At 45.6% G+C, this 14179-nt stretch overlaps 1 protein-coding gene across 1 annotated transcript; it reads right to left on the bottom strand.

Annotated features, from left to right (window-relative positions):
- Positions 1 to 12571: 12571 nt before the first annotated feature.
- LOC142760464 (protein Tob2-like) lies at positions 12572 to 13655 on the bottom strand. The gene has a single exon (XM_075863656.1). The coding sequence runs from the start codon at positions 13460 to 13462 to the stop codon at positions 12572 to 12574; it is 891 nt and encodes a 296-aa protein (XP_075719771.1). The 5' UTR covers positions 13463 to 13655.
- Positions 13656 to 14179: the final 524 nt, after the last annotated feature.

The following is a 14179-nucleotide window of genomic DNA, read 5'->3' as shown; positions in this document are numbered from 1 at the left end:
TATATATATATATATATATATATATATATATATATATATATATATACATATATATATATATACACTGTAAATAGACACACTGTTTAGCTATAGCAATAAAATCAGATGAAGGAATAACTTTGATTATTTTGTTACAATGACATTTGTCAAGGGGTGGAGTATGTTGGGCAGCAAGTGAACAGTCAGATCTTGAAGTTAACATCGAGGAAATACTAAAAATGGACAAGCATAAGAATCTGAGCAACTGTAGGTTAGATGACTGGGTCAGAGCATCTCCAAAACAGCAGGTCTTGTGAGGTATTTCCAGTATGCAGTGTTTAGTACCTATCAAAAATGGTCCAAGGAAGGACAACTGGTGAACTGGGGCCAAGATCATGGGCTCCTAATTCTCACTGATTTGCGTGGGGAGCGAAGGCTAGCCTGTTTAGCCTGATCCCACAGAAGAGCTACTGTAGCACAAATTGCTGAAAAAGTTCATGCTGGTTATAATAGAAAGGCGTCAGAACACACAGTGCATTGCAGCTGTTAGAAACGTCCGTCCCTTTAAGATTACCATGACTACTAGTCTATCTTCTGGGCGGCTCTGGTTTTAGTTGCAGAGCCTATTTCACTTCTCTGTCTTTCTTCCTATCAGCTTGAAGGGTGATTTAAATTTGGATTAGTTCTGTCTTCTTTGCTTGTGATTCTCCTTGTTTGCATGTGTTTGATCAAGCTCCTGATTATACCCTGTACCTTTGACTATTTGGACTTTTGGAACTGGACCTCGGCTTGTCTCTGGATTTACCCTTTGCTTACAGATTTGGACATTCTGCACCAGGCTGGTTTTCACTTCGGCATTTCCTGATATCCTCTAGCTTTGTGATTTGGACTTTCTGTTTTCCCTCTTGCTGTCTTATTATCTGTTCTGGTATTGCCTGCCTTGCACCTCTTCTCCAACACAGTACTCTGTTAAAGCAACCTGGGTTCTATGCAGCAAATTCCAACCTGCCTTGTGGTGGGCTCTGGTGAAGGCCATGGAGTAGCCTTAGACTCTGCTGATCAGAGTTGTGACGGATTTGAGGCAGCTAATTTACTTGCATGCTTGTTCCAGACAGTCTCCAGCTGCCTTTGTGGAATCGCCCACATAGCAATTCCATAATCTTTCACTCTGGGAATTGCTCAACTAGTGATTCCATAACCGTAGCTTGCTGCATTTGGGGCCATGTATCCGCCTGCCAGAACTGTAAACCTCCATTCTTCTTTACTTTAGTGATCTAGAAATAAAGCTGATCTTGTATCAATCAAAAATAATCTTAATGCTGGAGTTGGACACAATAGGAAAGGGATGTAATTGGAAGTCACCAAATATTCCTGCTAATGAGGAAGAGGAGGACTCATACCAAAAGGAACCATAATGATTTCCACCACCTTCTCCTTCCCCCCTCAACCTTTTTTTGAACATTTAGGGTCACACATGAAATCTTGTCATAAAAAAACTGACAATTAAAAAAAGCTTCATTAACCTCTTGAACAGATCCTTACATCAGCTAAAGTTTCTGTTTTAAGTATGTGTGTTTAGTTCATTCCTTTACCTGTTTGTTATGTAAAATCTTTAGAATCTCTTTGCCTGACCTACTGTATACACTAGAATAAATAAAAAAATAAAATAAAAATCTAATCATGATTATAACCAATTCTAGGAACTAGGCATTACTGAGTCTGACTTTCTAGATTGACATTTATTAGATGCACAACTAGAATTAGGCAATAGGGGCACAGGTAATGGCCCCTTTTTGTTCCAGAAATATAAGCGCGCTAGGACAAGCCACAAAAACTTTCTGTAGTAGGGTTTTTAGAGTTACATGTATACATCCATTATTTTTGGCAAATGTATATTTTATTATATATAATCTGAGTGAACTGGTTACATTATATTATGCTGTGACATTTGCAAATTACCTTTTACATTATAACGTGTTTCAACTCCTTCATCACTAGTGGACACAGCAGAAGTGTCTGAGTTATTTATTGAATCACAAGGTATCACTTCATCTTCAGCCTGTTTGTGGTACCTGCTCTGTTTGTTATATTATGTATTAAGTAGTTATCTCAGCCAGGCAGGGTCAGAATATCGATGTTGGGGATTCCCCTGGAATTCGTCCTTGTTATGTGTTTCCTGCATTTTTCTCAGTACTGGATCGATCTCTAGGGTTGCACTGTGCATTATCTCTATGTGGGCATAGCTACTTACAAACAAAACTTGACATACAAAACTTGTGTCCATTTAAACAGTGAAATGAGTCAGTGGAATGAGTCAGTATTTGAGATACAGATATTATCATCCCACGTCATAAGTGTTTTGCATTTGCTGTTGTCTTGATTCATGTTTAACCCATTAGTGACCACCAATACACCTTTTCACGGCGGCCACTAATGGGCTTTATTCCGTTGTATACGCCTTTTCACGATGCTGCATCGGACTAAATAAACAGAGCAGGGAGCCGTTGAATCTCCCTGCTCTCAGCTACCTCCGGTAGATGTGGGCTGGGAGCAGCCCTGCACGAATGGGCGTAAGAGATATCAGTATTGACCTCGCCAGTTTAACCCCTCAGATACGGCGCTCAATAGCGAGCACTAGTAAAGGCCCCCAGGTCTGCCACTAGTTATGCCTGCTAGGCTGTGCCAGAGGCATGGCCTAGCAGATGCCTGTCCGTTTTACATGATCAGGCACTAATACACTGCAATACAAAAGTATTGCAGTGCATTATAAAAACGATCGGATGATCACATAGTGAAGTCCCCACGTGGGAACAATTAAAAGGTAAACAAAAAAGTTTAATAAAGTTAATAAAAAAAAAAGTGAAAGAAAAATGAAAAACCTACTTTTATGCTTTATTAGAAAAAAAAAAAAAAAAAAAGTAACAAAGTTACACATATTTGGTATTGCCACCTCCATAACAACCACAACTATAAAGTTATTACATTATTTAACCTGCGCGGTGAACACTGTAAAAAATAAAATAAAAAAACAATGTAAAAATTGCTGTTTTCTGTGAATTCTGCCTAAAAAAAAATGTGCTAAAAAGTGATCAAATAGTTGCATCTACTTCAAAATAAAAACGACAAGTCGTCTCACATAAAAAGCCCTCATACCGCTGCATCGGCGAAAAAATAAAAAAGTTATAGCTCTTGAAATATGGAGACACAAAAACAAATAATTTTGAAAAAAAAGTGTTTTTGCTGTGTAAGGCCTCGTTTACACGAGCGTGAGCGTTTTGCGCACGCAAAAAACGCTGCGTTTTGCGCGCGTTGGCATAGCGTTTTTCCTGCGTATTCACAGCGTTGTTGCGTTTTATACGCGCGCACGACTAGCGTTTGCTACGCCCGTAAAAAACGCTGCAGAGAATCCTGGCAAGCCTGCCTACAAATCTGCCAGCTAGCCCAACCCCTGCTTGCTTGTAGAAGCAGGTTTAGCACCTTAATCTCGGCCTCTGCCGAGCTCGTCCATGTGTGGAATGTGCCTTTGGCATTATGTCCAGCAGGTGGCGTGTCTTTCTGACGACAATGCAATTGTCCATGCAGAATGTGACACGCGTTATCGAACTGTGTGTCGGTCTGCATAACTTCTGCTGCATTAATGATGCTACCTTTGATGCACAATATATCCTTACACATTCCGGCAGCTGCCTCACTGTCCCGGTTACTCCTCTCGGCCGATCTCTCTCATCCTGACCTCGCATGAGGGATACTTTGGCGGCATAATTTGAGTGTCGATCTTGAGCCGCACCGTGGGTGCGTGAGGAACTTTGAAGGGTTCTCTGTTGTTTGTCTGCTTCCCTCCTCACGTCACATGTGGCCTGTGTTTTTGTTGTTTTTCGTGGATGGTGTTGGGTTAGGGACTTTCAAAACAAGAGGAGTCTTGAAGCGGGTTGCGAGCTTACATCTTTCGGGGTTTAAGCCGGACTTTCGAAAGTTGGCAACCCTCTTTCTGGAGTTAGAATCTTGTGTGGGCTAAAGTTTGGAAAGTCCAATTGCTAGTGGACATAGTTTGCCTCGGGGCCCATGACAGCACCTAAACGTCCGCACCTCTTGCTAACCATATCAAACCACGAGTGTTTAACTAAAACCTCATATCACGTGTGTATGCATTGGACCAAAAGCCCAGAAGTGTGTGAGAGTCTAGGCAAAGGAAATGTGTCCCAAACCTTGTGTTGTGTGGTATCAATGAATAACAACACGAAATCCAACCATTAAACATGAAATTTTTTACTACTGTGTTTTGCCAAAACACGCAGATTTCGCATCAAAACAAAAACACCAACATGGTGTATAATAATACACATCCAACAAACAAAAGAACGGCAAGTTGGCAGCCCTGCACCACACCCAACTGTGGCGTCCAAAAATCATGCCACCAACACACTCAGAGGTGTTGGTATTGGTGGCACGGGGACGAATACGCCTGCATTTCAGCACCACTATGCTGGATATGGAGCTGTGTAGGTTGTTCCTCGCCAGCATAGTGGTGCTGATGTTGGGGGTGGTATGTTGGCCCAGGGAAGTGGGGAGCCATAGGGCGCATGTACGGATGCGGGCGTGGCATCTGGGGGGCTGGGTGGAATGGGCCAGGCACCTGGGGCGTGGTGGCCGGCATGGCTGAACTGCACCCCTGTTCTATGGCCGTGAAGCACACGTTAGGATTGTGGGGCGGTCTGGAAGCGTCGATCAATGTTACGATCGACGCCTGCAGACGGCCCATATGGTCCATGGGGACCAGCCGGAGGAGGGGAACAATGCTTCGGCCAAAGGCGTCGTTCCCGTCCTCATCAGCGGCTCGCCTTAGATACTCCAGGACACGGGTATCTACCTGGCCAGCTGTGGAGGCCTGTTGAGCACGGGCACGGCGAGTGCGGGCACGCACGGGGCGCTCCTCTGCTGGAGAGGCGACGGCCCCTGCAGACTGCCCAGGGGCGGGCTCCTGGGGTGTCGGCTCTGGGCTGGGCGGCAGGACATTGGCAGCAGGAGGTTCTGGCAGAGACTGGTCTGTCTCCTCTGCGGTGTCCTCCAAATTGTCGGTGGTTCTAGAAGGAGAAAATAACGTTAGAACAGAATATTGAACAATGCCCACACCAACACGTTGGCAAACAGGACATGGGCAAACACACATTAGACACATGCAAAGGCAGAAACTCTTACGTGTGCATCTCCATGATGTCCTTCAAGAACATCAGCTGCTTGGTATACATATAGGGTCGCTTGCGAGATGCGCCATCCCCGCTGCGTCCCCTTTCACCCATTTCTCTCCGAAATTGGTCACGGCAGCTCCGCCACCGTGTTTTGATATCTTGGACTGTTGGATTAAAAAAACACATAACACGCCATCAGAACTATCACCTCTCACTTCTAAATGATGGGCCCTGCACTGCCAATGATGTGGTACACGGTGATGCGCCTGCTCCACCAAAGTTCCTCGTGCTAATGCGCAGAAGACACATACAGGGCCCCAGGTCTTCTATAGGGATCACAGCTATTGACAGAAAATGCCTGGTACTCACCCAACCAACTGCGGTCCCGGGTTCGTGCACTCTCCCACTCCTGCTCGAAAAGGTTCTTGGCGACCACCTCCCAGGCGTCCTCCTTGACCGTCCAGTTGTGGTACGCCTCCGAGCGCGTGTCCCAGATCGCAGGATGTTCCTGGACAAGAAGGATGAGGCGCTCTACGTCCATCCCGCGCGGCATGGCAGAAGATGATTCACACAGAGGAAGATACCTTCACACAGTCTCCAGGCACTCACTAGGCTTGCCCCCTCGCAGTGGAAACGCAGGCACTTCCTGGTTTTTGTTTGCTTTGTCCAGCTTTATAGACTCTTTTTCATGGACATAACAACTCTTGCGTGATTTTCGCGCATGCAATGCAGGAGCGTCCGTGTGTCATGAGTTGTTTTCACGCACCCATTGACTTCAATGGGTGCGTGATGCGCGAAAAACGCACGATTTTAGAACATGTCGTGAGTTTTACGCGACGCACGCGCACTGCGCAAAAACCACGCATCGTCTGCACTGCCCCATAAAGTAATATAGGTGCGTATGACACGCGTGAAAAGCACGCGCGTCGCACCCGCGTATATTACGCACGTGTAAATGAGGCCTAAAAGTAGAAAAACATACCCAATCTATATAAATTTGGCATCGTTGCATTAATAACATTCCACTGAATAAAGTTATTGTGTTATTTATGCCACACGGTAAACGGCGTAAATTTAGGACGCAAAAAAAGTGTAGCAAAATTGCTGTTGTTTTCTATCCCCCCCAAAAAAAAAGTTAATAAAAGTTAATCAATAAATTAGATGTACTCCAAAATGGTGCTATTAAAACATACAACTTGTCTCGCAAAAAGCAAGACCTTATACAGCTATGTCGACGCAAAAATAAAGAAGTTATAGCTCTTGGAATGCAACGATGGAAAAACATAAAAAATAGCTTGGTCATTAAAGGGAATGTGTTGCCAGAAAAACATGTTTTGTTTTTTTTAATTAAACATTTAGTGTGTAGGTGATTAAACATTGTTCAAATTTTTTTTATTTTTTTCACGAGTCAGGAAATATTATAAATTAGATTCTAATTTATAATATTTCCCATTGCTGGTCACTAGATGGAGCTATTCCCAAAATTGCAGCATTGCAAAATTGGGTAAAAAGCCCTCGCTCTAGTGAGCTCTCAGCATCCCCCCCTCCTTTATCCTGGCTAGTGCCGGGATAAACGAGGGGTTTGAACGGTCTAACCTCCTACACTGTGTGTCGCCATTTTTTGAGCTAACACACAGTGTAGAAGGTTAACATACAGTAGTAAACGTACACAAACACGAACATACATTGAAATCTCTTACCTGCTCCTGCCGCCGCGGCTCCCTCCGGCCCGTCCGCTCCGTCTGCTGCCGCTGGTCCAAGTGCACAAGTCCGGAAGCCGCGACCGGAAGTAGTAATCTTACTGTCCGGCCGCGACTTCCGGTCCACAGGAAAATGGCGCCGGACGGCGCCAATTTCAAATTGGACTGTGTGGGAGCGGTGCATGCACAGTTCCCACACAGACGGCGTACACAGAAGTGGATGGGACGGGAGCCGTTCGCAGTCCCTATGGGACTGTGGCTGCCGTATTCCATGTCTGTATGTGTCGTTAATCGACACATACAGAAATGGAACAAAAAATGGCAGCCCCCATAGGGAAGAAAAAGTGTAAAAATAAGAAAAAGTAAAACACAAACACACAAATAAATATAAACGTTTTTAATAAAGCACTAACATCTTTAACATATGAAAAATAAATTTGTGATGACACTGTTCCTTTAAGGCCTAACATAGGCTGGTCACTAAGGGGTTAATACCGTTGTTGTTGTTGTCTGGACTTCATATTACTACATCACTAAGAGGGTTGGGGAAGTGAAGCTGTGAGGGACGCATATCTTAAAAATATATCTACAAGTATTGTATATCACTAGAAAAAAGTTTACCTGGCACAATAACTAACCGAGCGGTGTTCCACTGTGACATCATCATTCAATTGCATACTTACATTAAGCATAGAAGTCAGCTGTAACTCTATTACAATGAGTTGTCACAGTCACATTACTTCACAGAAATTGCATGGCCCAGTCCATTTCTGTTACTTGACTGTTCCGCAGTTTTCGTAGGGCACCCACAGAGCATTGTTTTCCTTCATTTTACCTTTCATCAAATCACGCTGCAGGGGGACCACTGATATTAATAAAGGTGACTTCCTTGCAAGTGTTAAGTTGCATGAACTATGCTCAGGCAAGACTGTAATGTTCTCACTGTTCTACCCGAACACCGTCAGAACACAGTTGTGACACATCAACTTTCAATCAAATACTGAAATGTATCATTTTGGACACCGACATGTGCTCTTTGTGACACCGTTGGACTAAAATACTAAAGCAAAAACAGTGCCTAGTTGTGACCTCAAAATTTAACTGTAAACTAGCATGGAACATGGATTGTGTGTAAGGCCCCGTTCACACGATCATATATTTCAGTTCTATTGGCAAGGGACGCCTTTCCGTATTTTTACGGATGGGTGTCCGTGCTGAAAAAATTATAGAACTTGTTCTATTCTTGTCCGTAATTACGGCACCCACTCCCCCATAGAAGCCAATGGGCGCATCCGTAAATACGGACGGCTACGGATGTGCACTTGTAAACCATGCAGATTTACGGAAGCGTTGCTATGCAACATGTTGGTGACATAATTTGCAGCCTCCCTCTTTTTTACCGGTTCGTATATATGGATCAAATACGGATGAACTACCGAACCGTATTTGCGAATACCATTCCGTATAAATGGATAGGTTAAGGATGACTACGGATCCGTATTTACGGGCAGTATTTATGGATAGATGAAACTACGGTCATGTGCATGGGGCCTAAGAGAAATGCAACCGTTATGACATCACTAGACAAACCAGCAAAGAGGACCATTGTGACATCTCCAGATGCATACAAGGGGGGAACACAGAATTAGAGGAATTGTTGACATAATTATTAAATGCTAACCTTGCACAAAGACATTGTTTTGTGATAACACTAGACAGATGATGTAAACCTTTAGCGAAGACTGTCTATTTCGGTCCAATTGTGACATCAACATTTATTTGAATACAGATGTATAGAATTCTAACATTTAAAGGGAACCTGTCAGCAGTTTTGAGGCCTCAAAACTGCTGATAGGATAATATTGGGAGGGAAGTGGCATTATAAACTTACCTTTTTACACAGTCATGCAAGTTGCATGACCAAGAATCCGACACTTGATTCCCATGGTGTGGTGATCGCAAGTGCCACTTTCTGTTCTGAGTGGCAGCTCTGGCTGGCAGTCAATCAGGAGACTGCTTGAGCTGTCCATCAAACCAGAGCACTTGCACCTCAAGTCCCTCCTCAGTGGCATTGGTGATCGGTGTCCGGGGTAACTAAACACCGTTTCCTTGGTCATGCAAGTTGCATGACTGAGAAAAAAGGTAAGTTATAAATGACCTTCCCCTCCCATATATAACCCTGTCAGAAGTTTTGAGACCAAAACTGCAGACAGGTTCCCTTTAATGTTTGTACTTTGTGAATAGGGCTGAACCGCAATACCAGACAAAAACTTGGCCAAAAATGATGCTGTTCCTGGAAAAGAGCAGACACTTTTTTTCCAATCCTTTACAACACCACTGTAATGTCCGTGGCTGCGGGCTGTCAGCTCCAGCCTCCCGCTGACAGCCGCAGCCACGAGTCGGCAAGCGCTGGCCCCAGCCTCCTCCTCAGGAGACGCCAGCGCTTGCATCCACTCACCTCTGCCGGAGCCCGCAGGGTGCGCGCGCACACTCATCCCCGCTCTTAAAGGGGCAGCGCGCACACCGGACATCTTGAACGACCTTTGACCCGTGAGTACCCTGGGCTATAAGAGCCCCCTAGTTCGATGCCTGAGCGTTGTTAGTTTTCCCAGTCTGTCTTGCAAATGGTCCCTTAGTGTTTCCCGTTCCTGTTGTTACCTGTACCTTGTTCCCCGTTCCTGTTTCCCGTGCTTTGCCCTAGTATCTAGTTGTGCCACGTCCAGAGGAATCCGCCACGTCCTGTGTCATGTGCCATGTCCGGAGGAATCCGCCACTTTCTGTGTCATCTGCCATGTCCGGAGGAATCTGCCACGTCCTGTGTCATCTGCCACGTCCTGTGTCATCTGCCACGTCCGGAGGAATCCGCCACGTCCAGAGGAATCCGCCACGTCCTGTGTCATCTGCCACCTCCGGAGGAATCCGCCACGTCCTGTGTCATCTGCCACGTCCGGAGGAATCCACCACGTCCTGTGTTATCTGCCACATCCGGAGGAATCCGCCACGTCTGGTCAACTTGCGGCTCCTGTGTCATCCGCCACGTTTGGCGCCATCTGCTGCACCCATCTCATCTGTGCCAGAGCTGCGGCCACCATCTGGACTATTCAGGTACCCTTGTGCGGGACATTGTATTTCTGGGGTGTCCTGTTGTTTGGCCAGCTGCCTCCCCGCTGCGGCGGTACGGCTTAGTGGGTCCACTAACCCGCTGCGTGACAACCACATTGTGACATCACTAGCGATGCATTCCATGACACTGTTTTGATTTTATTTAGATTTTTTTTCCCCCGATTTGGTTTGGATTTTGGGTTCTGATTTCCCATAAAACACAAAGTAAAATAATAATTATAAAAATGTTTAAGCTCTTTTACTTATAGTAGAATTAGGCTATGTTCATACCTGCGTTGCAGCCAGGGGCGTAGCTAAAGGCTCATTGGTCCAGATGAAAAAGTTCTTATTGGGTTCACCCCCCCTCCCCGCAAACTTCTCATGGCCAACAGCCCGCAGCTTTCAGCTGCATCATTGGGTCTCCTAAGTGACCCAACAATGCAGCATTAGCAGCCAGGGGCGTCACTAAGATCTTAAAATGTCAGGGGAAATAGCCCCAATACATATGTCCTCCCAAGAAAATGTGTGTGTTTGTGTGTGTGTGTATATGCAGGGGCGTAGCTAGGGGGGCAGGCGGGGCATGTGCCCCGGGCGCAACTTAGAGGGGGACACCAGCGCCACCTCCTCCTGCAATATAATTGTACCTGTGTCGCAAGGACACAGGTACAATTAGAAGCAATGAATGACCGTGCACGTTCCGTGCCCGGCCATTCAGCGCCTTTCCACGAGTGAAGCGACTGGTACCTTTTGTACCAGTGACGCTTCCGTCGATGAAAGGCGCTGACTGACAGGGAAAGTCATCCTGCCCAGCCAATCAGCGCCTTTCATAGACGCTGCGTTCAACTTCCAGGAGACCTGCGCAGAAGAGAGCAGGTCTCCATGGCTGCCGGACGGCGTGGGAGCGGGATTAAGGTGAGTTTGAATAGTTTTTTTTTTTTTTAATTGTAATAAAAGCGGGTGGCATTATCTACAAGGGGGACATTATCTACGGGGGGACTTTGTCTACACGGGGGGGGATTTGTCTACACGGGGGGACTTTGTCTACACGGGGGGGGTACTTTGTCTACACGGGGGGACGACTTTGTCTACACGGGGGGGACTTTGTCTACACGGGGGGACTTTGTCTACACGGGGGGGACTTTGTCTACATGGGTGGGGGCCTTTATCTACGGGGGGACTTTATCTACGGGGGGACTTTATCTACGGGGGGGCTTTATCTAGACAGGGGGGCTTTATCTACAAGGGGAACTTTATCTATGGGGGGACTTTATCTACACGGGGGGGATTTTATCTACGGAGGGGGGCTTTATCTACAGGGGGGCCTTTATCTATGGGGGGCCTTTATGTACAAGGGGGACTTTATCTATGGGGGTACTTTATCTACATGGTGGGGGCTGTATCTACGGAGGGGGGCTTTATCTACGGGGGGACTTTATCTACGGGGGGTGTCTATCTACAGGGGGGGCTATATACTGGGATGGGCTATCTATGGAGCACCATATACAGGGGTGGGTTATAGCTACAGGGGGGCTATATAGTATATAGCCCCCCTGTAGATATAGCCCACCCCTGTATATAGTGCGCCATAGAGGGTGGGCTATCTGTGGAGCACTATATACAGGGGTGGACTATATATACAGGGGGCTATATACAGGGGTGGGCTTTCTGTGGAGCACTATAAGGGGAGCTATTTGTGGGATACTATATACAGGGGTGGGCTATATCTACACGGGGATTATATCTACAGGGGGACTATATCTACAGGGAGACTATATCTACAGGGGTGGGCTATATCTACAGGGGTGGGCTATATCTACAGGGGGACTATATCTACAGGGGTGGGCTATATCTACAGGGCTGGGCTATATCTACAGGGGGCTATATACAGGGGTGGGCTATCTGTAGAGCACTATATACAAGGGTGGGCTATATCTACAGGGGGCTATATACAGGATTGGGCTATACGTGGAGCTCTATATACAGGGCTGGGCTATATCTACAGGCGGGCTATATACAGGGGTGGGCTATCTGTAGAGCACTATAGGGTCAATATATAGACTCCAAACACATTTGTAATAAGGGCTGGGCACCGTTTATACCATAAACATCCCCCCATCTCATATAGGCAGCTCCATGAAATAATCCATACACAAGAGAACACAAACTGAGCATTAGAAGCCAATTAATATATAAAACTTTAATTTTTTATTAATCAAATATTACACACAATGTTAAAAAATACAAAGACAAGACTCTAGTAAGAACAGCGGAGCTAATAGTATTTGTAGCTAGCTCTGCTAACTGGATATTGCTGGTTGTAAAAAAATGTCTATTTAAATAAATATTAATCTATCCTCCTAATGGGAAATGCTCCCAACTCCAATGTATATACTTTACAAATATATTCAATGTTAGTCAGCAAAGAGAGAAGGAGTACAATATTAGGTAGTTGTATGTCAGAATCCGCAGGAGGAGGTGGTGGTATAAAAAGTGCCTTCCGGGGTCCCCTAGTGTAATATGTTGGGTGTTATTTCAGGGGGAGGGGGTTCGCCGAGTCCGCCGGGATCCCACAGCCTCCCTCCTCCTGGCCCAAAGTGAAGGGAGTCAGGGAAAAGTTTCACCCTTAGCAACCCGGCGCATGAATCTCACATTCACACACCCAGCGTGCTGTGGCCTTTTCTCATTAAACAGGCTGCTTCCAGTGCTGAATGGTGTAGCAAACTGACCAGGACTTGGATGGTTCTGGTTATCCTCCTCATAAAATAGCCCTGGTGGACCGCTGAAAACAAACTCCTTGGCATTTGGAGAAAGCTGGGATGGGGGTCCCTGGGCTGGACTGAAGTTCAGTGAATGCATGGAAAGAGATAGACCCTTGTGCTTTGCGAGGTTATTGGTGGGTGATCGTGCCATGCGTTGACCTCCTTTCTTCATCTTCGTAGAGCAAAATTTGGTGGCTGCAAATGTGGCAGTAGTAAAGATAATTGGCTGAGTGGCACGAGGGATGAAAGTTGGACTTGGAGACTGACCAAAGGATGGAGATGGAGAGTTCGACAGTGAAGTTTCTTGGTTCGTAATTGGGATGAATGCTTGTGCCTCAGGATTGAAGCTACTTTTTATCTCTTTGTCCAGCTCTGTGCTGCTCTCCACATCTTCCAAATACAACACTTTTACTGTTCCCTTCTCCCCAATTTGGTAAGACACTTCAAATGGATCAATCCAAACACTTAGCTCTTCTGGTACGTTTGCTCTTACATCTTCTATATCAAGACCACTTCTGCGTGCAGCTTGCTCCACTACTGGATCCACTGTTTCACCAACGTGAACACAGCGATAGCCAGAACCCTTTAGTGGTTTTTCAGGGTACCAGTGCCCTTCGTATTTGCCTCTCAAAAGCCTCTCTAGCTCATCACCAAACAAATCTGCTCTTCGTCTTGGAAGCTTATTGTACAGGTATGATATAATAAAATTCAGGGCGACCTTAATCTCCAGATGCATATTCTTTGGTCGGTAGTTGTATGTCAGAATCCGCAGGAGGAGGTGGTGGTATAAAAAGTGCCTTCCGGGGTCCCCTAGTGTAATATGTTGGGTGTTATTTCAGGGGGAGGGGGTTCGCCGAGTCCGCCGGGATCCCACAGCCTCCCTCCTCCTGGCCCAAAGTGAAGGGAGTCAGGGAAAAGTTTCACCCTTAGCAACCCGGCGCATGAATCTCACATTCACACACCCAGATTAATATTATATATATTACTTCTATATGCACTGCCACTTTATTGTACTCCTTCTCTCTTTGCTGACTAACATTGAATATATTTGTAAAGTATATTCATTGGAGTTGGGAGCATTTCCCATTAGGAGGATAGATTAATATTTATTTAAATAGACCTTTTTTTACAACCAGCAATACCCAGTTAGCAGAGCTAGCTACAAATACTATTAGCTCCGCTGTTCTTACTAGAGTCTTGTCTTTGTATTTTTTAACATTGTGTGTAATATTTGCTTAATAAAAAATTAAAGTTTTATATATTAATTGGCTTCTAATGCTCAGTTTGTGTTCTCTTGTGTATAGAGCACTATAGGGGGAGTTATTTGTGGGACACTATATACAGGGGTGGGCTATATAGGGGCACTATCTACACGGGGCTCTATGGCAGGCACTATCTACAGGGGGCTCTATGGCAGGCACTATCTACAGTGGGCACAGTGTGTGTGTGGGAC

This window comes from Rhinoderma darwinii, chromosome 4, assembly GCF_050947455.1.
Source record: "Rhinoderma darwinii isolate aRhiDar2 chromosome 4, aRhiDar2.hap1, whole genome shotgun sequence".
In the NCBI taxonomy this organism is placed as follows: domain Eukaryota; kingdom Metazoa; phylum Chordata; class Amphibia; order Anura; family Rhinodermatidae; genus Rhinoderma; species Rhinoderma darwinii.
This window is presented reverse-complemented; position numbering and strand designations above follow the sequence as displayed.

Bases quoted from the DNA above. Each gene is read 5' to 3' on its own strand.
- LOC142760464 (XM_075863656.1), bottom strand. From the start codon at position 13,462: ATGCATCTGGAGATTAAGGTCGCCCTGAATTTTATTATATCATACCTG.